This window comes from Vigna unguiculata, chromosome 10 (genome assembly GCF_037176805.1).
Source record: "Vigna unguiculata cultivar grain cowpea cultivar isolate G323 ecotype 2 chromosome 10, ASM3717680v1, whole genome shotgun sequence".
Lineage (NCBI taxonomy): Eukaryota > Viridiplantae > Streptophyta > Magnoliopsida > Fabales > Fabaceae > Vigna > Vigna unguiculata.
In genome coordinates, this window is record NC_140801.1 from 2,226,400 (window position 1) to 2,251,627 (window position 25,228).

Below are 25,228 nucleotides of genomic sequence, written 5' to 3' on the forward strand. Positions count from 1 at the left end.
TATGATTTGAGTATTCTTGTTAGATGTTTTTTACTTGAATATGAAATTGAGATGTTTGTGAATGCATGAGAATAAAGTGAATGAAATCCAGTCTTGGCAATTATAAATACTCTATGCTAATTTCTTGTTGCACACCAACTGTTTAATAAAAATACAAAAAGAGTTTCCATTGTGTTTTTGTGAACTTTGTGGTCTAATTGGGTTATTGATTGTGAGAGTTGTCATGTGTTGCATAAGTCCCTTGGAAGAGAATGATAAAATACTTACTACTTGCTATGCTATGACCGGTGCACTTGTCGCGTTGGTTTTGCGACTAACAAATAATCCATGTGTAATTAATTTTTTTTAGTGTTATAAAATTATGTGATAGTTTTGTAGATACTTTTAATATCCAATGTCATGTTGTTTTAGATTCATCTTATTTTTGTGCATCCAATGACTCATGGTATATCATGAGGTGAACCAATAATCATTGTATGATTTATTTTGTCTTTTGTTAGAGTTATAACGCCATTAGTACTTATACTGAACATGTTATATCTTGTAACATTTTATAAGTGATGTTCATGTTTGTTGTGGAATAGTAGCCCATGATCAATGAAGTATTTAACTATGTTAACAAAGTTTCAATTTAAAAGACATTTGCAACTTTATGTGGAAAAAAACTTTAACACCACTCCACCTTCATATATGCGTGCACATATTGAATCCTATACATAAGAACGTAGTTCTCTCTTGAACATAAAATAATCTATTAAGTTAAGGAAGAATTTAAACCAATCAACTCATTCTAATACAAAATTAAAGGTCTTAAACATAATTAAAATGAAGCAAAAAATTAAATAAAAAATACATAACATTTTTTATATACACAAATATGTTTATTTTTTCAACCATTATTATGGTTTTAAATCACAACACAAGACTCACTCCCAACTATAATAATAATAATAATAAATAATAATAATAATAATAATAATAATAATAATAATAAAAAGAGAAACTACCACTTTTTATCCTACTTAACTATATACATATATTTTGTAATGTTAGCAATAAAAGTGTTTAATCATATTTATATCATAGTGATAAAACAAACCTAATATATGAAATATTAATATCTATTACATATTGCATGAAATATATATTGATATAGATTATATGTTATTATAACTAAATAAATAAAATCACATGAAAAATAAATAATAGTCTATAATTATATATAAAAGAGATTACTTTTGTAATTACTTAGTAATTGTTTTTTTCTACTCTTATTAATATAAATCATTTCATTTTTTATAATTACTTTTTAAGAAAATATTTTTTATGAATTTAATAACATTTTTATTTAGCAATAATTAGAATAATTAATTTTTTATTTTTTTATAATCATAGCAGAAGTGTTTTCACTAATAATAATAATATTATTACTGGATATATCTAATTTTAGAATTAAGTTTAAACATTAAATTTTAGTTTATTAAAATAAGATGATGTAAATACAAATTGCAAAACACAAAATTCCCAATGTTGAGTGTGTAGTAACAAGAGAATGCAAAATCTGCAAAAACACAAAATGCCGAATGTTGAGTGTGTAGTAATAAGAAGAAATTTAATTTTGAATTTCTTAGACATTGAATATTCAGCTAATAGTGGATAGTGGATTTCCCTGTGACTCAGGTCAGATCCCGTGTGAAAACCTCAACACACTGCTCTGATCATCGCCGGTGATATCCTTCTTCCGCATTCCTCCGAATTCTCTCTCACAACCCCAATTTTCCGTTTCAATTCTCTTTCCCCTCCTTGGAAAAACCCCATTGCTCTTTCTCTCACCCGAATCGCTCTCACAGGCAAAAAACCAAACACCTTGGACCCAAAAAACAGCAATGTTTTCTGGGAGGTTCTCACTTTTTGGAGGCGGAGATTCTCGCGCGGTGGACAACGCCAGTTCGACATCGAAGGGCGAGGAACTCGCGCCCGTTGTCTCCCCCACACTGAAGCTCGAAACCGATAGGCAGGTTTACAGGCCCGGTGATCCTGTCGTTGTGACCATCCAGATCTCCAATCCCGCAAATGGGTGCTCGTTTCTGATGGAAAGACTCAGTTTTGAGATCAGGGGCATCGAGAAATTGGACACTCAGTGGTTCGCCACGCAGAAGCCTATGTCTGGCACAAGACATAGGAGAGGTATGTTGTTACAGCAACAACACTCAAATTGGAGTTTTAGTTCTTTTAGTTGCTGTTTTGTTTAATTTGTTAACTACCAGATGAAAATTTATAGTTTCTACTGTATCATTGTTATTATGATGGTAAAATAAGTTTTGTTCTACCAAAATATCTTGAAATTCAGGTTACTCTCTCTACTCCCTGTAAAAATTTTATACTTGTTTTAATCCTTACTTGAAGTGACGTGGTTTTCTTTTAAGATAAATGCTAGCAACACATAACACACCCTTTTGATCATAATCTGTATTATTGACTGAAATTTATTAACAAATACAATTTTTTTTGTGGGTCTGCACACTAGTTATTTAACTACTATCAGTCACTCTGGGTTTTATAGTTTTCAATAAACTTTAACTGATAGTGGAGTATATTACTACCACTTCTAGAGGAGACCAAAATGTGTAGATATTAAAACGTCAATTAAATCTTTATGGGAATTAAAATCGAATTTTGAGATATTTGAGCGGACCAATAACATCTTTTACCCTTTTATTAATATTAGTAGCAGTAGTAATAATATCAAGGTTATCAATGGTGGATGGAGGAATATGGTGGAAATTCTGCAATATAAACGCCATTTGGCCTATGGCTCCCTTCACAAGATGCCCTTGGTGGAGTTATTGGAAAGTGCCATGTTATAATGCTATGGCGCTACACGAGTTATATAATAGCATTGATATTTTTTTATTGTTATTGTTATTATTATTATTATTATTTCAGGTGAGCATGTTTTTCTGGAGTTCTCAACACCGGTCCTAGTTGCAAACCACATTGTTAATGCTGGCGCGACCAAATCCTGTATGCTAATATGGACTCTCTTCATGTTTGTTAGTTCTTATATGTTTTCTTTATACTCTGGTTATGCATGTGGAATTTTGATACTCAAATTCTTATTATTTTTATTTTAGTGAGTGTGCTTAAATGGATATTCTCCATTGGGCATTTTAGACATTGTAAAACTGTTCCATATTGATTTTCTTGGGGCATCTAATAATACAACACTGGAAATATTCTGCTTCACCTTTTGTTAGAGATAGCCTCTAGTCTGTTGGTTTATCCTTTAATTTTTATTATCATAATTAGACCAAAATTTGTGATCACTTATTGTTGACGTGTTCAAAACTACTCTCCTTTGCCTGTTTTCAACTGAGAAGTTGGTTTTATTGGGTTAAAGTATAGAACAATATCTGATGCTATTTTCCCACAAAACTTTCATGCCTTAAATATGTGTTGATTGGTACTTGTTCAGATTCCATAGGTTTTCTTTGAGCTATATTTGTTTGCTGGAGTTGTGACTTTTGATTTTGAGGGCTGATGCTGTTTTAAGTTTGTTTATATTTGCTTTGATTCACAATAATGGACTAGAATTTTTAAAGTTTGAATTTTACCAAAATAAAGTACGTTGTAGATTTGTTGAAGGTAGGACCTGGGATGTGTGAACTGAAATATGTGAGTATGGGTTTGTGACCTGATAAAATAAAAAAGACAATTGGCGGGACTCTTTGGTCTTGGGCTATTTTGGAACAAATTTCATTAATGAAATGATCTCAATCTTATTTGGGTGAGGTCTTGCTCATATTGTTAGCAACTTAGCATCTTCTAATAAATGATGTGAATAGAGCAAGAGGGAACAAAGGAGAACCCATGTCCTTTAATAAAACCATCAAAGAAAGAGTTAGTAAAGATGTTAGCCATTCATGCATCGCAGAAAGTGATATCAAGATGAGTTAAAATTGGACGAGTGAGCAATTTGATCCAGTACTATTAATTATAGAGTTAAATAATAAATCGTCAGTTTTGGTGTGGGTTTTAAAATGTTCATTCTCGTTTATTCTCTAAAAGAAAACAAAATAACATATATATATATATATATATATATATATATATATATTTTCTGGTATCTAGTATACATTCTTTTGGATTACTAATTTGAACGTTGCATGCTTTAGTACTGATTTCTTATATATTTTGATTTAAGGCTGATTATGTGGAGTGTTAATTGCAGACGTGGTGCGGACGCAGCTGCCTAGCATTATTCCACCATCTTACAAGGGTTCAAACATTCGCTATTTGTACTATGTTAAAAGTTCCATAACTGGAGGGTGGATAATATTTGAAAATGGGCAATCTCATGCGGAGTCCAATAATGATGTCACTGATTTGGTTGGTTTTGCAATGACTTGCTCTGCTTTATACTGAAAAGTGTTTACTTCATGTTATTTCATGCTCTGTTTTTGGAGATGTTAAACCAAATGATCTCTTACCTAGCAAATAAAACTTCTGGGAGAGTTGGTTGATGACACAGTTTTAGAGACCACGTGACCAACAGCCTGTTTGTTTAAACCCTCTTTTTTTTTTTTTTTTTTTTTTCTCTTTGAAGTGCTTACAAATATGTTTAAGGACTTAATAAGTAGTAAGCTTTTGAAATAAAGGTGTCAACAATAGCTGTTTTAGTACTTTTCTCAAAAGCTAAAAGAAGTAGCTTCTTAAAAGTATGTCCTAAAATTTTCCCCTTTTATTTTTTAAATTAGTTAGGTGATCCAGAGTTTACTTGATGTTGTCCTGTTCTACCAAAATGTTGAATTATAGCACGAGGTTGGTAGACCTCTGCGTTATCTGTGCCTCAAGTCCAAAGGGCTGTTGCATGAGTTGTGAAGGAAACCCATTAGAGATAAAATATAAAAGACTATTCCTGTGCCTTCACCTAACTCCATAATCTTGTAGGATTCTTGTGTTTTTATTTATGGCAAGCTATAATGGTAATATGTTTGGAGTTAAACATGAGGAGAGTCCAACTCAAAAGTCTACTTTATTAGGTGGGAGAACCTCAAGGTTCAAATAGTTCATCGTACTCAATGTGAGACCCCTACTACTGTCAACCCCTCTTTAAGGACTGACATCTATAACAGCTTTACGCCATGGACACTAAACTGATCGTAGCCCTTTTCTCTTTGATGGCTTCACTCACCTATCAATATTCAATGTGTACCTTAACCCAACTTATGGGTAGCCTTTTTGTGACCCAGCTTTCGGTGAAAGTAGCAATTGTAAGGACTTTAGGGCAAGAGGAGAAACCAACCCAAAAAGATTAGTCCATTAGGTGAGAGAGCCTCTAGGTTTAAGTACAGCATCATGTAATTCATCTTCTTAATGTGGGACTCCTACATAATATATCTTTGTTTTTGTTTGTCATGCTGTAAAATTGTGCTATGCCTATTGTTTTATTTTTATTTTTTAATTTAAACACCCTTTTGTATCATATTGGGGGCTAAAAATTGAAGAAAGGGTAGCTAAACTTCGAGGTTGACATGCATGGTTTCCTATCTTTTTAAGGAATTCCAAGGCAGTATATATCATCTCAAGGCACATGCTGAATGCAACAATTGTCCAGAGAATGTATGCTCATTTTTTGCTGCTGCTTTATTGGGAGTAAGAAGGCTGGTAGGAGGTAAAGAGTAGGAAAGATTGTTTTAGGTGGTGAAGCAGTGGTTTAAGAGCACTTTCATAGAGTTGTGGGATCCTACTTTTGTACTATTGTAATTGCTAGGGGTATTCCTTGTGTTTCATATTTTTTCCTTTTTGTTTGTGTAGTTATTTTCCAGCATGAGTGCTAACTAACATACACTGTTTTTTCCTTTACTACACCATCTTCCTTTTCAATGATGATTGTGTTTAGGTATCACTTTTGATTAGTAATGATGACCATGTCTTTAATTTTAGATAATTCTTTAGTTTTAAGCTCTCATACATCCCACTTCTATCCTGCTTTAATGTTTGTGGATACTTCTATGTTTTGGAGATTTTTATTCCAATCTTTTAAAATGTATTGGTTTGCATTATTTAGATTTTCAAGTGTGTCAACTTTGATTTGTACAGGAAGGTCGTATTCCGTTACAAATATGGATAAACCAAAAGAGTGGTGGCTTTCCAATTGATGATGGTTAGTTTGGTTGTTAACTTGCTGTCTCTTCTGGGCCTGTTGTGACCCTGTTTTAATAGTTTGACTTATTCTATAGAGGCCTGCATAGATTTTCTGTTTGTATACAGTTTTAATTTATTTATAATGGAGTATGTGAAGATGTTCTTTTCGTACAAAGTAAAATTGCTATCTGTTTGAAAAATTACCTTTTCTTTTAAATTTTGAATGCTGATGTTGAACAAATATGTTTATGCTGTAGATATATATTTGGCAGATTTAATTTTCCTGATGTTAAATATAGTTTTCTGCCTTTTAGCCTTAGGTTCTGTAATTGTTGCCAAGTATTTTGTCATGTTTACATGATGACCTAAGAAGCTAGCTATCATGTGTGAGACCTTTGAAATTATAAACATGTTTTGTATCAAGTTGTCGTACTCTTTAGTCTGAGTCCATGGCAGCATGACATTATTACCATTTTTCAAATTCAACCCTTCAATTTGCAGCATAAAATGGATGAGAAGTCTGGTAAGCAAACCTTGGTTGAACCAGATATCATTGGTTGATTTTACTTGTTTATGAAAGTTTATTGCATATATCACTGTTAAGTTTCTTGTTTTTTTTTCTTGTTTTTTTTTTTTTGCAACTATACATTTTTATTTCATGTAGTTTAGTTTAAGTCATCTTAATTTTTGTGGAACATTACAAGTAATATATCCATGTGTTTATACATTTTCAGATATTGTTCCCTTAACTACTGTACAACTGGATATATTTTGGAAAGAGATGGATGGAGATGCTGATTGGGTATGCTATTGGTGATATTTTTTAATTGGGTAAACTAAACTTATCTGTGTTTTAGCCTATATTCGATTGCCATCTATTATTTTAAGAATGCCTGTATTTGGTTTTAATTATTCTTAGAGAAAAGAGAAACTGATGTGATATTTTATCATTTCTATTATGTATAAATCTGAATAAAAAGGGAGCATTTATAGTAGCTACACTTGTAAGCAAAAAGACCAAAAAACCCAAAACAGATTCACCAAAAGAGACATCTGAAATAACAAACTGAAGAGGGAAAAATGTAACAGAAAGATACAGAGAGAGAAAAGAATATCTTTTATATTCTTTTATTTTAATATATCTTAATAGCCCCCCTCAAACTCAAGGTGGACGTGCATGAGATATTTCTGTCACATTGAGTTTGTCTTTGAGCAAAACAAATGTGGTTGTAGAAAGAGGCTTTGTCAGCAAATCTATCCATTGATCCAAGGCTAGAATATGATAGACCATGAAAGATAGTTCCTTTAAGGTACCATAGAATTCTCTTGCCTGCCACCCAGTAAGTATCAAGAGATGTTGCCATGATTTGGCTAACTTTGTTGACTGCAACAAAGCTAATTCAGGTCTGGTAAGAGTAACATACTGCAGAGCACAAACTACAGATCTGTAGGGCGTAGGGTTTGAAAATAAATGCCCACCTGTTTTAGATAATTTGCAGGAAGAAGCCACAGGAGAAGAAACAATGAGCTTCAACCAAGTTGGTTTTTGTGAAGATCACGAGTGTGCTTGCTTTGTGTTGTGAGGGATGATGAACGGCCAGTAGTGATGATATCATCCACATACACTAGAATGAAAATAGTGGGATTGATGTCTGCAGATGTGTCATGAAATTCAAATCTAGGAGCATGATGAAACCCCTTAGCCACAAGATGGCCTTTTTATTTATTGAATGACCCATCTGCATTCTCTTATGCGAAAAACTCATTTACAGCCAGTGGCTTCTTGATCAGAAGGGAGAAGAACTAAATCCCATGTGTGATTCTTCATGAGTGCAGAGTACTCATGCTGCATGGCTGACATCCAATTTGGATCAATGAGAGCCTGTTTGATTCCTTTTGGTTCACTGTGAGCTAGAAACAATGAAGGATGAAGATTGGATTATGTAGGCCAGATTTGGACCTGGTTTGCATGGGGTGAATATTAACTGGTCTAGAAGGAGAAGAGGATGAGTGGGTGACACAGGAAGGATGATGATCATGAAAAGGGTGATTAGCATCAGGGGATAACAGAGGTTGTTGTGGAGGACCAACAGGAGGAACAAATAATGATAACCTAGAGTAAAATTAAAATGGTCAGACTAAAAAACATTTTTTTTTGGGGGGGGGCAGGACTTTGCTGAGAAATACTGTTATAGGGAAACCATTGTTCATTGAAGATGACACATTGTTCACAGTTCCTATCATAGTTCACCGCCAATTAAATTTTGGCTAGCGCTGTTTACTGCCAATGTTTTTCTGGCAAATATTGTTTACCGATGACAGATTTTTTTGGGATATATTGTTTGCTTTGAGGTTTCCTGGCATCTGTGTACTGCTTAAGTGTTTTCTGGTGAGTAATGTTTACTTTTGACATTTTTTGTCTAATGTTATTTATCATCGATGTTTTTCTGATGAATACTGCTTACGGTTGATGATTTTTTGACGAGTATTGTTTACCATAGTGCCCTCTTACTATATTTAAAAAGCTTGAGTAGTGATAGATATGTTCAAACTTGAGGAAGAGTGTTAAAGATATGATTGGAAAGGTCTAAACATATTGAAGATTAATTGTCACTCTGACAGACAAAAAGTTATGCGTGGAAAATATCTACTAGCTGTCATTATTTACTTTGTTAGCTTTGGCAACCAACTGACTGACATACTTACTAAGTCTCTCAAGTGGTCTTGTTGTAACAAGCATGTCTCATGATACATATGTTCCAGCTTGAAGGGGAGTGTTAGAGATATGAGTTGGTATGTTGTTATGATTTGACTACACTAAATAGACAACTATAACATCATTTGATAGGGAAATATCTTGCCAAATATTTTCCATCATTAGATATTGATTTTGTTCCTTATTATTGTATCTCTTCTTATTATTGTATCTGTTCTTCATTATACACAAGAATACTACACATTAATTATATTCCTTCTCGATTTCTCTCTTCTCAAGGTACAAGAGTGGTACCATCCTCCACGACCTTTTTTCTCACTAATCCTTTCAACAATCGCTTACTCATAGCTAGGTTAGAATCCTATGAAGCACGCCAACTACATTGACATGGATATGGGGACTGATGGAGACTTGGGTACTATCGGATGCTAAAGTCCCACATCAAGTAGTCTGAGATGCTCAATAGAATATTTAAATGTTTTGTTCTCCTCTCTTAAGTCCTTAATCGCTAACTTGTAAAGGTGGGTTTTCTAGTTCGTATTAGAGCTAGCTGTTGGTGTCTTGGGAAGGCTTACGAAGGGTTTTTTGATAGGTGGAGGGTGGTTCTAATCATTAGGAAATTGAGTGAAGTATTACCTAGTGAAGTGTGCGGAATGTTGACTCTCAGTGGTGGTGGTGCTATGATAGAGACTCGGGTATTATGATGTTCCTTAGCCTCTTATCAAGTGGTGTGGGATTTTCAATGGGTATTTAAGTGTTTGGTTCTCTTCAACAACTAGCTTTTAAGGGGTGGGTTCCCTGAGTGCTTGGTGCTTATTATCTGGTTACTAATGAAACAATATAAAACTTTATTTCAAATTCTTTTCGCGGAATTTTTTATCTCATTTCTGGCTGCACATAAAGCTAACTTTTGGCATTTCACTTATTTTATGCTGTTCTTTTTCTTGTACTCTAGATAAAATGGAATAATTTCTTTACAGGTTAGAGCAAATGATATTTATGATGGAGTAGAGGAGGGCTATGACAGCTCAAGAGATGACATCTCATCTGTTTCTTCTTATAACCCCATGAAGGAGAGCCTATATAGAGGCTTTGGAAGTTCATTGTCACTGCGATCTTCTTCTGCAAGATCATTGACCAGGGATGCTTCTACTGTAGAAGGTTTCCGAACAAGTTTATCTTCAAATATGGCACTACCTCGGCTGTCTGTTGCTGAAGTATTATCTGATTCTGGTTCTGGTGAGCAAATTAAACTTATAGCAGAATGTCTTTATGCGTGAAACTGCTCATTTTTTATGATGGAAATTTATTTCTGAAACAGTATAAAGCTGTATTGGTTTATTAGTTTCTGAATGATACGAGTTATCTTTTAGTTTTGCTTTGGACTTAAATACTTGCTATGCTAATTCATTTATAAAACAGATGTCTTGTCAAGCCAAAAGTTATTTGCCGTTGTGTCTCCAAATGAGCAACAGAAGCCGCAAAAGAATTTTTCCGGAGAAGATGTGGGAGCATCCTCTTCAGCTGAAGCTGGTGCTGTATAATCTTTATCATATGAATTGATGCATTTTCTATGCTTCTAAAATGATTTTATGTGCTTTGGACACAATGAATATTGTACTTCATTTTTTTTTTAAAAAAAAAAATTCCCGTTCCATGTAAACTAATTTTTTGCAGTCATTTTCTGCAGGAGAAGGCTTTATTAGAGGAAGGTCTTATAATATCCGACTTGATGATCAAGTTTTGCTTAAATTTTATCCTAAAAATTCGGACTCAACTTATTACTTCAGTGATGTGGTAAGTATTATGAAGTAGAGTTGATACATGGCGTATATAGGAGTTCTATATTTACCAACAACTTTCTTGTTACAGATAGGTGGCACTCTCACTTTCTTTCACGAAGAAGGAGCTAGGAGATGCCTTGAGGTGACTGCCCTTGTCGTCTGTTGAGATTAAACTTGTAGTTAACAGATGGTTTTTTTGTGGTTGTTTCACTGGAACTGAATTTACTATCATAATTATTATTTTCAGATATCAATAACGCTTGAAACTTCAGAAACCATAAATCGGCGATTTGTCCATCCTTCTAGAAGGAATTCTCCTACAATCACAAGGGTATTTGTTACTTAGACTCACTACTGAAGCTTCTGAATATTGATTGGTTTCAATTGCAATGCATAAAGACTATCCACTAAATCTATTTATATTAAGCTAAAGTTTTCTTTAGCTCCAATCTACCTCTTTTCATCTGGCTGCCTTTGATTTTATTTATTTTTACTTTTTCCCTGGTACTTGTCTTGATTATATCGTTCTTGTATGACTTTTCATCCATCTCAAAACTCATATATGCTACACCGACGTCTTTTGGTTCTTGTTGCCACATATCTTTTGCTACCTATAGCTTTGCTACTTTGTAGCTGGTGAAGTTTTTCTATATGTTTTCTCGGACTTTGTGGGCACAAATTACACTTAAAGCATTGCCATATTTAATCATATACTTTTTTATATATCAAGTGCGGAGTTTCAATATAGCCACGCTATGCTATGCACCATTTGATGTAATCATTAGAAGTCCATTGTCACTGAAAACTACAATGTGTTATTCAGAAATAATGATGTAGACTTGTTTAGTGGTGCCTTTTGATTAACCATATGCATGATTATTCAAGGGGTCAATCTCTGATTGACTTTTTGAAAGACTTGCTTGTATAGTGTCAGTCTAGATTTTACTCTAGAAAAAGAATGGATCTTTATCAAACTAGAGAAAATTGATGAGCATACATGTATTCTAATATATTACTGGCTTCTGATAATTGTGGTTCTCAACTATACTTCTAGGTTCAGAGCGATCATCATGAGGTTGTAGCAGATTTATTGCAGACAAGCTTTCTCTTTTCTATCCCCATGGATGGCCCAATGTCCTTCTCAACTCAACATGTTTCTGTGCAGTGGGTTCTCCGCTTTGAATTTTTCACAACTCCAAAGCGTGTAGATTGGAAAAAGTATGACTTCCATCCTTCACTAACTCTCATTTTCACAACTCCAATTCATTCTATAGTCCACACTATGCCATCTTTTGCTCCACCCTACTTATTTTTCAATTCATAACCCACCTATTGTTTGCTCATAGTTTATTTTTATTTTTACAATTTTTTCATCCTTAGACTCTATCCATGGGTTTTTTGAACCACAGGTATGATCATCCTCTTTTGGTCGAGACAAGGGAGAAAACGGAATGGGTTCTCCCAATTAGTGTACATGCTCCACCACCAAGAGCTCCTGCTTCTGCTTCTGCTACAAGAAGCGAAAAACTTTTCTCTTTGGATCCTATGTGGGTACACAATTGAAGGTACTACTATGAATCTCTGATTTACCTTGAACTAGCTCCATTAACTGTATATGTTAATCAGTATTGCATATGAAAATGTCATATCAATACATAGGAGTAGCTCAGATTATTATTTGGTTTTCCTCTTTTGCATTATCTCTTGCGATTTGTTAACATAATTCCTTACATCATGTATGTATACTTGAGTCTCTATTCTCCAATCCATTAAAATCCATTATGTATACTTTTTTTTTTTTTTTCTTTTATTTGGTTATCACTTGATTGTCATTAAGCTTGATATATACTCATACTCAGAAATGTGTCTGATATTGATCTGTTTTGTGCAGTTAAATTAAGATGAAGCTGAAATATGGTAACCGACCATTGTAGCCTTTTATAATACGCCTCAAGCTTCAATTCTTTAAATGTACAAAATTTTCACAAAATAACAGCCAGTGAAATGTCAGAATGATCATTTGTAGCATACCAGAATTCCAGCAATTTGTCGTGATTGGTTTAACTGAAATGTGGCAGAGGTCTTTTGAGTATAGTATTTCTTCTCATTTCATGTTTTTTTCATATTTGCCTTTAGTGCCAGGTGATTTATGTCCCATAGTTAATCCAGTTAATTGATTTGGTTTTATCTTTTATAACTCAAAAGGGGTTTTAGTAGATTGTATGAATCATTGTTTTGTTGTGGTTACTGAATCATTAGTTAGGATAGAAGAGTATAAGTTGGTGCCTTAGATAATGATGGTTTCATTCTCTTAGACTTGTTGGATGAATAATGTTAAGTTTGCTTTGTACACTTATTTTTTATTTTTATATCTTTTGTATTTGTATTTGTTTTTGTGATGTTAATGTAATCAATATTACTCAATAATTTTCTTATTTATTATTTTAATATATTTATAATTGATTTGTTATATTAATTAAAAATGTAAATACTAATATAATGTTTATATATAATATAAATATATGTAAATATTGTAAAATGTTTGACATGATTTATTATTATGTAAAAGTTATAATCACTTTGTGATTTTTAATGTATTGTTTCACACTTTTATGTGGATATATATATATATATATATATATATATATATATATATATATATATATATATATTATTTTATTTTACTTTACGTGTTTTTCTTTTTTCCATTTGCAAATACAAACAAACAGGGTGGGGAATTATGATTGAAAATTTAAAGTAGCATGAGAATTTGAATTCTGATGCTGTAAGCTTTATCACCGACTAGAATGAACTGTTCTTGCATTTGTTCTTGGGTTTCTATTTTCTGTTTTCATCATTTGATTATCAAAAAGTTATTTTACTTTTAATATATGGTTTTCTAAAATTTGTTGAAAAAATGAAAAGAAAAAGTAAAAGCTTTCAATATTTTCCTTACAAATTTTTGTAAGCAAGAAGCAAATTAAAGAAAAATAAGGAAAGTGAAGTCTTTTAATTATAAAGTAAAACATGTCATGTGTTCACTTTTTTTTATAGAAACAAAAAATAATAAAATTATTATTCTTATAATTATAAAAGTAAATTTTATTGACAAAAGAAGATGGACATCTTCAATAAAAAATTTTGATGATGATGATTTATGAAAAAAATGTAAAAGATTTAATGATGATCGGAATAGTGTGAAAAATTTAAAGATTTCATAGAATCAAAAATTATTTCAAAGTTAATTAATTTTGGTTGTTGAAACCATTTAATTCAAGATAGTAAATAAAAAAAGTTATAAATAAATAAAAAAGGTAAATTTCAAGCATCAGCTCACTGAGAAACTCAAGAAGCGAAACTCAAAATCTATTTTTCATACTGTATAATTGGATTATATAAGCTTAACCTTTTCAATAATATTTAAATTTAATTCACATTATTTTTGCACTACATCACTGATGTGTTTGTTTCATGTTTATACCATCAATTCGTTGGATTTTTTTTTTCTTTAAGAGAAATGTTAGGGAGATTTCATATTAATGAATCATAACATTTCATATAAGAAGTTTATACCATAATTTCCATTTCAAAACATTAAGATAATAAATATGTGAGTTTTCTTTTTTATATATTATTTTTCAATCTCATTTTTATTTAATGTGAGACCAAACTCACATAAAATTCTAGCAATATTCCTATTATAACGATGATGTAGAGTGAAAATTTTCTTTTGACATTCATTGCTTTAAAGAAATATTTAATTGCATATAGAAGAAAGGTAGCATGTAAACATGCTAAATTTCTATTGATACATGTAGATACATACATTAATTTGCTTGTTTAAGCAAATGATAACCATAACTAATATATTTCGAAGAACTAAGGCAAGTATAGTGCCAAACACTTTAATTATTTAATTTTTTCACACCGAGCTAATTCTTTGATGGACACAAGCGTGTGAATGTTTTTATAGATAAGATAGCATTGATAGAACAAGAGGTACAACACGAGGATTTTCTAGAAGATCATTTATCCTAAGTTCTCATGAAATTCGGTGTATTAGTACTGGTATGATCACAACCAGATACAGCAAGAGGTTGAAACCCATGATGAAGTGTTGAATGCCAAACTTTATCTATGTTTTGCATTGTGTAGTGGCACTCATGTTCATTCCATGTTTCTAAAGAATGTACTATTCCAGCTATGCGCCATGCACTCATTACCCTCCTTGGTAACCAATCCTGCAATATACGCAAGGTGTTTGAAATTTTATCATTTGAGATTCTAACCAAAACATTGAACCCTCCATGTACAAACTGAATAACACGATTGAATTAATCATTTGAAGATTGAAAATATTATGTGAACAAACCTCACAAGAATGGACATTTTCAACGCAACTAGGAATCAGCATTGCTGGGGTGCAATGGTAGGAGCAATCCTTTCGATATTTCTTTGGTGGGAATTGTGAGTATGGAATAAACAATGTTCCTTTGGGTGCATGCAATTGTTCCTTTTCAGTCAATTCATCTCCAACTAACCAAATCTATATAAATAAAAAGAAAGATGAGAGACTAAAGAAAATTTTATTTTTCACTACAACTTATCACGACTATATTAATTAACTTTGCACAAGTGAAATAGGGTGAAAGTTATTATATGTACTTTATATTTTATATGTTGGTTTAATTAGTCGATGGTACTCACTTTTGTTCAGATGTGTCAGTTTGGTACCCACTTTTAAAAATGTGTCAATCTAATCTTAACTTTTGAAAAAGTGTCTTTAACATGTCTCTTTCAAACAAAAATTACTAAAACCGTTAACTTAATTCATGACTTTTACCACTAAATTTTGATATAAATATCAATACCTAATTTTGTAAGTCATTTTAAATATCAATACCGGTGTTAACAATTTTTTGTTGAAAATGACCTAATTGAGGTATATTTTAAAAAGTTAGGACTCAATTGATACCTTTTTAAAAAGGGATATCAAACTGATACATCTAAATGAAAGTGGGTATCATCTGCCTAATTAAACCTTATATGTAGTAGACGGATCAAATTTTAGAATATATGAACTAGGAAATTTTCGTTTACATCAATACCTTCTGGGTGCAGCTTTTCTCAAAGATCAAATTAGACAAATTAGTTGCAGAGCTATTGAACAAATTCTTTAGCTTCACATAATCATCCTGATGCATTGTAGCAACCTGAAATATAGTAATCATGCATGTGAGATCAAAATAAAGAGAGTTTATAGTTAAATAAATTAAAATAATACACATGTGTATAAAGAAATTAAATGTATGCAATTAATTAAAAATGTGAACCTTGATTCCTTGGTGACACAATTTGAAAGCAAGAGTGCAAGCAACCTTGGTGAGTTTGCCCCTGAGTAATACTTGTGTTGTTCCTTTAGGAACACTGTTAAGAACAACAGCAACTACAAGACTGCTTCCATCAACAACCTTAACTTTTAGCTTAGGATGTTTGCTAACATATAATCCTCCATAGATGTTAAGCTCCTCCCCTTGATTCATAAGACCTAGGCTCACCACTTTTACACCATTTTTGTCTGCATCTAATATTGCTTTCTCTATCATTTTGTTGATACTCAACTTTTGTGATTGCAATGAGTACTACAAAGAAATTGCATAGTCATATAAAGTGTTATTTTACACATTACTACAAAATATAATGATATTAAGTATTTATATCATCATAAATCTAATTGAGTCAAAAGTTTTATATTCAGTAGAAATAATAAAGTTGTAATATATGAAGACAGTGCCACTCTTTTTTATATAAACAACTCATACATATGATATAATAAATGGAAAATAATTTTTTAACTACTAAATTTTGACAATTTTCTTTTATAACCTTTGGTGTTATCTTTTAAGTGGTTTTCTATTTTTCTTTTTTCTCATCCTCAATATTCAAAAATCAATTAAAAGATGACACATCATGTTGTAAGAGAAAGTTGTCAAAATTTAGTAGTCAAAATATCATTTTTCATAATAAATCTCTCTGGTGTATCTCGTAAAAACTTCCAAAAACAACTCATATTTCAAAAATAGTAACATTTACGTCTATGCTGTTTTCCGTAAAAAAAGTTCCAATATATGTAAATCCTGACATATTATTCGGAATTCAAATATGAATTAAAAGTTTCACACTTATTCAAAATGAAAAAGTTGTCTATTGTACATAAAGAAAAATTCAAAGAGTAATAAGGTATTCAAAGAGTAACAAAGTAGTCTAGTGGTTAGAAAGAAGGGAAGGGAAGAAAAGATCGTTCGAAAAAAAGTAAATTTTTCCTTGACTTAGAAAAATTGTAACATATTTTACCTGAAAATTGTACTTGGGTATTGCCCAAGTTTGCAACTTGAGTTTGTGAAAACGATTTTCCTCGACAATGAATGTTCGACCATATATCCATGTGAAGATCATTGAGAAAGCTGTGAGAGGCCACATGAAGAAAAGGTACCATTTGGGTGTGTAGGGTTTGGAGGCTAAGGAAGAAAATCCAAGTCTTAGATGATAGATCGATTTTGGTGTTGTGAGGTGTGTTAAGTGCACAACATCTGGGGTTTCTTCTTGTCGTTTCAATGCTGAATCATGTAATTGATCAGAACTTTTGTCTATGGTGCCATAGATGTAGTCATAAAATGGCATAAAGAGAGAGTAATTTGTCCTAAATTGAGTATGGTGCAAGGAGTGAAACCTGTTAGATATAAACAAAATAAGTACATTTAGTTACATAGAATTTTTAAGTATAGAATTTCAATTGTGATTTCTTACCCCATATTCACAGTTATTTCTTTTATTGTTGATAAAGAATAGATAAATCGGTTTCCTTATTTGAGAACAAATATAATGAATGATAAAAATTGGTTCAATTATAAAAGTAAGGGTTAAATATGTTTTTGGTCCCTTAACTTTGAGTGAATATTGGAATTAGTACATTTCAAAATTTTGGACCAATTTAATGCTTCATCTTTCGAAATACGTGAATTTAGTCATTTTAATCAAATTTTGTTAAGTTTATTTGACATTTTAAATGCGTGTATTTGACTTAACATTAAAGCAAAAATGTGTTAAACAGTATAAATAACTCAAATATAATCCTGACATGCGTACGAAACATGAAATAACCCTAACAAAATTTGATTAAAAGGACTAAATCTACATATTTTAAAAGATAAAAGACTAAATTGATCAAAAATTTCAAAATGGACTAATTCAAAATTTATTTGACCAAAAACATATTTAATCCTAAAAGTAAATACTTACGATGGGGTGTACATAAAGTACTTGAGAGGGGGGAAGATGAGAAAGAGCCACTTGGGAACAATCTCAAAGTTGCAATGACCCATATTATTCATAAAATCAATGTAAGTCACGTATCCAAATACGGTGATCAAAGACACTGTGTCAGTGAAGACTGGGGTTAACAGTGGAATTGCAAACAGAACGAAATATGATACGTGTTCAGCAAATGGATGAATCACAGCTGCAACAAGAGAACACAAAGATGAGATCAAGAAAAAAAAGTTACATAAACATTAATAATGTAAATTATTTCATTTCTATTCTACAGTTTAAATTTAACCCTCAGTTGATAATACTTGCAAGTTTTTCCATAGTCAAAATTTTAAGTAACAAAGAGAAAGATGTATAAGAGAAATGAAGATCAATGTAGACTCCCTTTTAGGGTGTAGGAGCTATAATATAGAGGCAAATAGATTTTTTTTTTTTTGAAATGTAACACTCAAGTGTTAGGAATGTGATCTGAATTATAAATTTTCTATCCATGATATTCTTATTATCTCATATTTTTAAAATTTTATTATTAGTTATTGCTGATAAAAGGAAAAACACTCAAATAAGATGTCTCTGTGGGTAAAATATTTCAGATGATAAATTAAATTTTGAGTGTCAACGTTAGTTAAAATATTATAAGTTGAGAGAAATCAATCTGAGTGAGAAATATGAGACATATTATTTTTTTACGGACAATTATAAGTTGGTAGTATGATATTAGTTAAGGAAGTTTCTGTCCCTTTCCTTTTAAATTCACGGAAAGTAGATTAGACCTTCTAAATGTTAGTGGGAGAATGAAGAGGCAAATGTGAATTATATAAGGGACTGTACGAGGTCATGGTCCCCAATTTTTTTAAAAAAAATTAAAATTATATGTATATATTTTTTAGAAATTTTCAATTTTTTTAATTTTTAAATTATATGTAGTGTATATTTAAAATTGATAAAAGATAAAAGTTAAATTATTCTTTTGGTCATTGTATTTGTCAAATAGTTCGAATTGGTCCTCATTTTTTTTTTTAAATGATTCAATTTGGTTCTTATTGTTAATTTTGACCAAACGGCGATAAAATCAACGCTACGTGTCAATTTCTGATTTTGTTGAATTTTTTTATTTTTTTTAATTTTTATTTTATTTTTCACACGTCACTTTACAGTTGTGTCACGTGTCAAAATTATTCAATTTGGTCTCTATATTTGTTTTTAGTTTCAATTTTTGTAAAAATGAAGCAATATTATTATGGTGATAAATTGACATTCAATTTACTCTTTAGATAAATCTTATGGTGATATTATTACTAAAATTGACATTTTTATAAAATATTTGTATAAATATTTTTAAACAATTCTTTTTTTAGTTTTATTATTAAACAAAGTTAAATCTCAAACTTAATTTCAACAATTAACAATCTTGTCATCATATGAAAAGACATCAAGTTTACCATATTATACAAATTTAGTGAAGACTAAAAATCAAATAACTTGTCACACATAAGTTTATGAACTAAATTTTAAGTTCAAAACAAAACCAAAGTTTAATGTTTTGTACAGAATTTAAATTTAATTTAAAATATTTCTAGAAATATTTAATAAAAACGTTAACTTTAGTAAGAATATCACCATAAGATTTATTAAAAAGTAAATTGAGTGTCAATTTAAGGAGAGACAATATTGCTTCATTTTTACAAAAATTGAGACTAAATTGAAACTAAAAACAAATATAGAGACCAAATTGAACAATTTTGACACGTGGTACAATTGTGAAGTGACACGTGTAAAAAATAAACAAATTAAAAAAAAAAACTTAAAAAAACCAGAAATTGACACATGGTATTGACTTTAACACCGTATGGTCAAACTAATGGTAAGGACAAAAAAAACTTGAGTACCAAATTGACATTACTTCACAAATAGAAGGATCAAAAGAGTAATTTAATCAAAAATAAATTAGGTCTGATTTATTTCTTTTATAAAACACAACATAAAATCAAATACAATAAATAATAAAATTATTTATTAAGATATTTTCATTATTTTTTGAGTTTTTCACGAATTGTATTTATTTCATATTCTCACATGTTTTCTAAAGAAAAGATGGAAGCTAGACACAAATTTTTATTTTTTTTTCTCTTCCATTCTTAAAAAAATAAAAAAGATAATTCTCTCTAGTCTTATTTGATACTTAAATATTTCTTTAATAGTTAGTATTATTTTTTATTTCATGAACCTTTTGTATGTTCATTTAGTATGAATATAAAAGAAAAAATAATGTATTATATGTTTTTTCATAATCGGTTTTTAATTGTTGCTTGATTATCATATATTTTTCTTTTAATACTTACATCTTAAATTTTTATTAGATCATGATGAATTAGTTTTTAATCTTAAACTTATTTAAAAAAAGAAAGAAAATAGGTGTATTGACCAATAGATGATTACTTTAAAATTTCAACTCCAATATTTTATTGTTGAGACTCCTAACCATCTAGATTTAAAGAATTTATCAACCATTCTTGAATTATGAAATCTTTGACAAAAGCAGGCAAGTTAAGAACATTTTACTTGATTGATCTCTAATTCGTCTTATTTTAACTATTTCACATCCTACATCTAAACAAAAAGATCATTATTTACAATATAAAGATTATCAAAAGCAAAATTGCGAAATAAGACGAGTGATAGAATTTTTTTTGTATTTGTACTGAAGAATGAATAACTAAAAATTTTAAGTGTGATTCAATTATCGAAGAATTTAAGATTTTTTATTGTATTATTTTGGTTTCTAAAAAGTTATCGGCCAAAATCCGTCTCCGGAAACACATTCATGATGAAGCAAAGCATGAAAAAGAAGAAAGTGTGACTCACAAGTTATAGGTTCTGTGACAATGGAAGAGTGGTGGTGAGAATGGTATCTGGAATACAGAAAATGATGATGAAGTGCTCTGTGCAACCAATAATAAAGAAACTCAACAGGTCCTGCATGAAGCACCATTGCCATAATCACTCCATCTGTTCTCCATAATGGAAGACGTGATGCACCAGAGAGTGTACAGTTTGCCAAGTAGTACAGTAACCCATTGAACAAAATTTGGTCATCCCTGTAACACAAAACACAAAATGTAAAACATCATCTTAAAAGAAGAAAAAAATCTTTACAATCTCAAAAGTGAGGTAAAAACCTATTCTAATGAAGGTAGTTTAGTGTTAAAAGATCTCTGGTCAACTAGAGAAAAAAATAAGAGTTAAATATATTTTTAGTCCCTTAATTTTCAGTGAATTTTGAAATTAGTTCGTTTCGAAATTTTGAACCAATTTAGTCATTCATCTTTCGAAATGCGTGGATTTAGTCCTTTTAATCAAATTTTAGTAGGTTTATTTGATGTTTCATAGCATTTCAAGATTGTATTTGAGGTGTTTATATTGTTTGACATATTTTTGCTTTAATATTAAGTTAAATACTATTATGAATCGCACTTGAAATATCAAATAAATTTAACAAAATTTGATTAAGAAGACTAAATCCATGTGTTTTGAAAGATGAAGGACTAAATTGGTCCAAATTTTTTAAATAGATTAATTTCAAAATTCACTGCAAGTTAAGGGACCAAAAACATATTTAACCTAAAAAATAAATTTATGATATATAAACGAGTATAAACCTCATCTTACAAACCAATTTTATAGGATTGAAGGATTAAGTTAAGTTCAAAGTTTATCTCTTAAGATAGTATTAAAGTCATGATACAACATATCCTAATAAAATTTGTTGTTTGTTAGACCTATTTTATCATCTATTACTGGACCGTTAGATACCAGATTAACCAGATAAGTTAATTTTACGGTATATAATTGGATGCAAAAGCTCGTATTGGAAACTAATAGAAGATTGTATTTGATGGAAGAAACTAACCAATTGGTTTCTCTGTCAACTTGATCAAATTCAATTCCTTTGTGAAGAATTCTGGCATTGCCTTTGGCATTTCGATGGCGAGAGAGAGTGATCCATATTTGATTATGAAGCATACGCCACAACAAGAATGGTAGTATCAGAAAGGCTGTTATGTCCCTTTCACTCTCATCCTTCACCAACATATACCAACTTCTAATCACAAAAGGAGCCAATAGCAGGTACTGCAAAATTATTATATATGTTAGAAGCCTGACAAGAAATTAGTGGGTGGTCTGTTAGTTGTCCAATATCAAATGGAACATAATATTCAAGAAAGTTTACTAGGATAAACTCTAACTTACTCTGATAGTACATTAGAAATGAGTTTTTAAACCTAACTCAATCCACAAAATCGGCTTGTAAGGTAAGGATTGCATCCAGTTATATAATGTGAATTAGCCTTATCCCTTAGTCGATGTAGGACTTTCAACCATACACATCAACTTCTAATCAAAAAATTGTTTTTTTTATTTATTTTACTTTTTAATTCGAGTTCTGTATTTTGGAGAATGTAATTTTGGCTCAAGGTAGTTTCTTCCTGCACTTCCCATATTTCTTCAGCATCTCCATATAAAATCATTTTTCATTTTGTCTATTTTTAATTGGACAATCTAAAAATTACTTTTTTGATTTTAGGATTGTGTAATTCAGAAATTATTTTTTCTCTTAAAAGAATTTCTGAGTTGCACGCTTCTTGAGTAAAAAATTACTTCCAGTTTATAGTTCGAAAACTAAATAACTTTTGAATTTAATTTTTACTTTTAAATTGTATAATCGAAAAAAGTTATCTTTTATTTTTTTTATTAAACAATTCTAAAAGGATAAAAATTTCTTGATGAAAGTGAAAATAAAAAAAACTTATGGAGGTGAAGAAAGAAAGTTACTTCGTTCCATAGTCAAGTTTGAATAGTTTACTTTTTACATTTTGATAAATTATATTATTTATTGAAAGTACCTTATTTAATAAGTTGGTTCAAATGGTACTTGATTTCATTATTACAGGTTTAAATATAGAGCCTAGGATTTAAAAAATTATATAAGATCTCATGTTTGTGATATATTCAATGGGATTCAAGATTCTATATCATGAGTAGGAAGTGAACAAAAATGTTAACATTAAAAAATAAATTAAAATTATATTTAAATTTTTAAAGATAGTATGCATTTTTTTATACCTAATTCTAATTTTAAAAGCGTTACGAGGTATTTAATAGAAGAAAATAATATTGCCCTTTAGATAACTACGATTAGAAAAATAACTTAAAACCTATATATACAAAGAATATTATTTTGAGGAAAAAAATAAAATAAAAAACTAAAAAATACTATTGCTTTGGAATGTAGGTAGGTTATATTGGTAAAAATTCATTGAAATATAGAAATCCATAAAAAAAAATACGAGAAATCATACCTATAACACAAGGGAAATGAAACTTTTGACAAATAAATTTTTTACAAAGTTGACAAAGTTATTAAATAAAATAATTTTTTATTTTTTATAGAAATTACAAAAATAAAGTAATACAATTTTAGAATTTTTTTAAAAAAATAATATTTTAACTCCCATTTTTACCAAAAATGATTATTTCTCAAAGTTTATTAAATCAAACTTTGTCAAATTATTATTTTCCATGACATAAATACTTGTGTTATCAATGTTATATTTAAATCTAGATGTTGACACCCACTTTCCCCTTATTGCAAGTTGTCAAATAAGAGACCATGAAAATTACCAAATAAAGGAACTAAAGTTGAAGACAAAGAAAAATAATAAAGATGATTTTTAGCTATAAAACGTATTAAGTGGGTTTCTTTATATTGTGTGTAGCATATAAAAAAAATACATCAATTTTGGAAATACATAGACAGATAGAAAACAAACTTTTTGGATTAAAATAAATAAGGGTTTGGGTGATTCGCATCGATGAAGTTTTTATTATACGAAATGTTTACATGGATTATTATTATACGAAATATTCATGAATTCATTCTAAAATTATTAGTCTAGAATATCTATAATAATTTGTTTTTGATTATTATATATGGGTACCTTTTGTTTTTTTATTTGATAATTATTTTTTTGAAGAAATAAAAATAATATGAACTGTAAAATAAGAAATATGTGATTTATATTATATATATAATTTTAATGTAAAAGGATTGAAGTAATCTAAGTGATTATTTACTGATTTAACTTTTATTGTTGATAAAAAGTTAAGTTTGATAGTTTTTTTATGTTTTACATTTTGTCAATATTATTCAACATATTCTCTCAAATTTTTTGTAGTTCTTAAAAGAGTTAATGATAATCTTTCTGTTAAATAAATTAGTACTAATTTAGAGATAACAACATAACAAGATAAATAATATTTGACATTATAATAAGTTCAGTCATTTTGATTTTACAGGTTATTTATATTATCAAGTTATTGTTTTCTATCTCTTTCTATCAACATCAATCTAATATAAAATATTATTATGATAATTTTTAATAAAAAAGAATATAAAAAAAATCAAGAAACCGCATTGAAAAAATTAGACAAAAATTAGGATAAACACACTATTAAATATGAAAAAAAAAAATTATACATGAATACTTTACCTTGCAATTAATTATCTGTTGTAGAAAAATTTAGTTTTTGTGAGGATCGGAGCATCCTAATATTGTTTCCATGTATATTACTATTTTATGGTGGTAAGAAAAGAATACTAATTTTTTTTTGTCAGATTAAAAATACTGTGTTTGATATTTTAAATATATTTTAAAATATTAAAATCAGTAGTAATTAGTATATCATGAAAAATAGAAAAGAAAATCTAATAGAGAATCTAAAACAAACAAAAAAGTGATTAAGGAAAAGACAGAGAATATTATAATAACCTTGAATGTTCCAAGAGGTTTCCATGGCCAGTTTGAGAGGATTCCAGGTGTTGAAGCCATAGTTGTTGGAAACAGAAAGTATGATGTTTTTGTTGAGACCAAATGGTGAATTGAAGAATGCTTAATATTTATTGGCATCACTTACACAAAGGAACACTTATTGCATTTAACACCTGACAGTGTTTACTCCCATCACATGGGCAACTGCAAACTTACTATTCAATTTGCTATAAATATGTAAATTAATTAATTATTGTTCTTGTTAAATTTGGGAAGAAAATTTAACATAGATAATTAGGGTTAAATATGTTTTCTTCCCTAAACTTTTAGTAAATTTTAAAATTAGTTTATTTTAAAACTTTGAACCAATTTAGTCATTCATTTTCTAAAATACGTAGATTTAATTTTTTTTAATCAAATTT

The 25,228-nt window shown here is 29.9% G+C and overlaps 2 protein-coding genes across 2 annotated transcripts; one reads left to right on the top strand and one right to left on the bottom strand.

Moving 5' to 3' along the window:
* The first annotated feature begins 1,565 nt into the window (after positions 1-1,565).
* Positions 1,566-13,074, top strand: LOC114167023 (immunoglobulin). Its single transcript, XM_028051929.2, has 13 exons — positions 1,566-2,187; positions 2,947-3,024; positions 4,232-4,389; positions 6,103-6,166; positions 6,882-6,949; positions 9,844-10,102; positions 10,286-10,396; positions 10,554-10,660; positions 10,736-10,789; positions 10,895-10,978; positions 11,702-11,865; positions 12,057-12,212; positions 12,539-13,074. Exons 1-12 carry the CDS (start codon positions 1,887-1,889, stop codon positions 12,208-12,210), a joined length of 1,602 nt encoding a protein of 533 aa, XP_027907730.2. The 5' UTR covers positions 1,566-1,886; the 3' UTR covers positions 12,211-12,212; positions 12,539-13,074.
* A 1,341-nt stretch (positions 13,075-14,415) lies between these two features.
* On the bottom strand, positions 14,416-24,900 carry LOC114167540 (very-long-chain aldehyde decarbonylase CER1-like). Its single transcript, XM_028052643.2, has 9 exons — positions 24,807-24,900; positions 21,887-22,107; positions 20,842-21,074; positions 17,947-18,166; positions 17,002-17,377; positions 15,981-16,289; positions 15,756-15,860; positions 15,020-15,193; positions 14,416-14,888 (listed from the first exon to the last, which is right to left on the bottom strand). The coding sequence occupies exons 1-9, from the start codon at positions 24,864-24,866 to the stop codon at positions 14,682-14,684; spliced, it is 1,905 nt and encodes a 634-aa protein (XP_027908444.2). The 5' UTR covers positions 24,867-24,900; the 3' UTR covers positions 14,416-14,681.
* Positions 24,901-25,228: the final 328 nt, after the last annotated feature.

Coding starts and splice junctions, on each gene's coding strand:
- LOC114167023 (XM_028051929.2), top strand. CDS start 1,887: ATGTTTTCTGGGAGGTTCTCACTTTTTGGAGGCGGAGATTCTCGCGCG. Junction 2,188..2,946: donor TGGCACAAGACATAGGAGAG/GTATGTTGTTAC, acceptor TTATTATTTCAG/GTGAGCATGTTTTTCTGGAG. Junction 6,950..9,843: donor TGGATGGAGATGCTGATTGG/GTATGCTATTGG, acceptor ATTTCTTTACAG/GTTAGAGCAAATGATATTTA.
- LOC114167540 (XM_028052643.2), bottom strand. CDS start 24,866: ATGGCTTCAACACCTGGAATCCTCTCAAACTGGCCATGGAAACCTCTT. Junction 18,167..20,841: donor TGTCACAGAACCTATAACTT/GTGAGTCACACT, acceptor CTCTTGTTGCAG/CTGTGATTCATCCATTTGCT. Junction 17,378..17,946: donor TACTTTATGTACACCCCATC/GTAAGTATTTAC, acceptor TATATCTAACAG/GTTTCACTCCTTGCACCATA.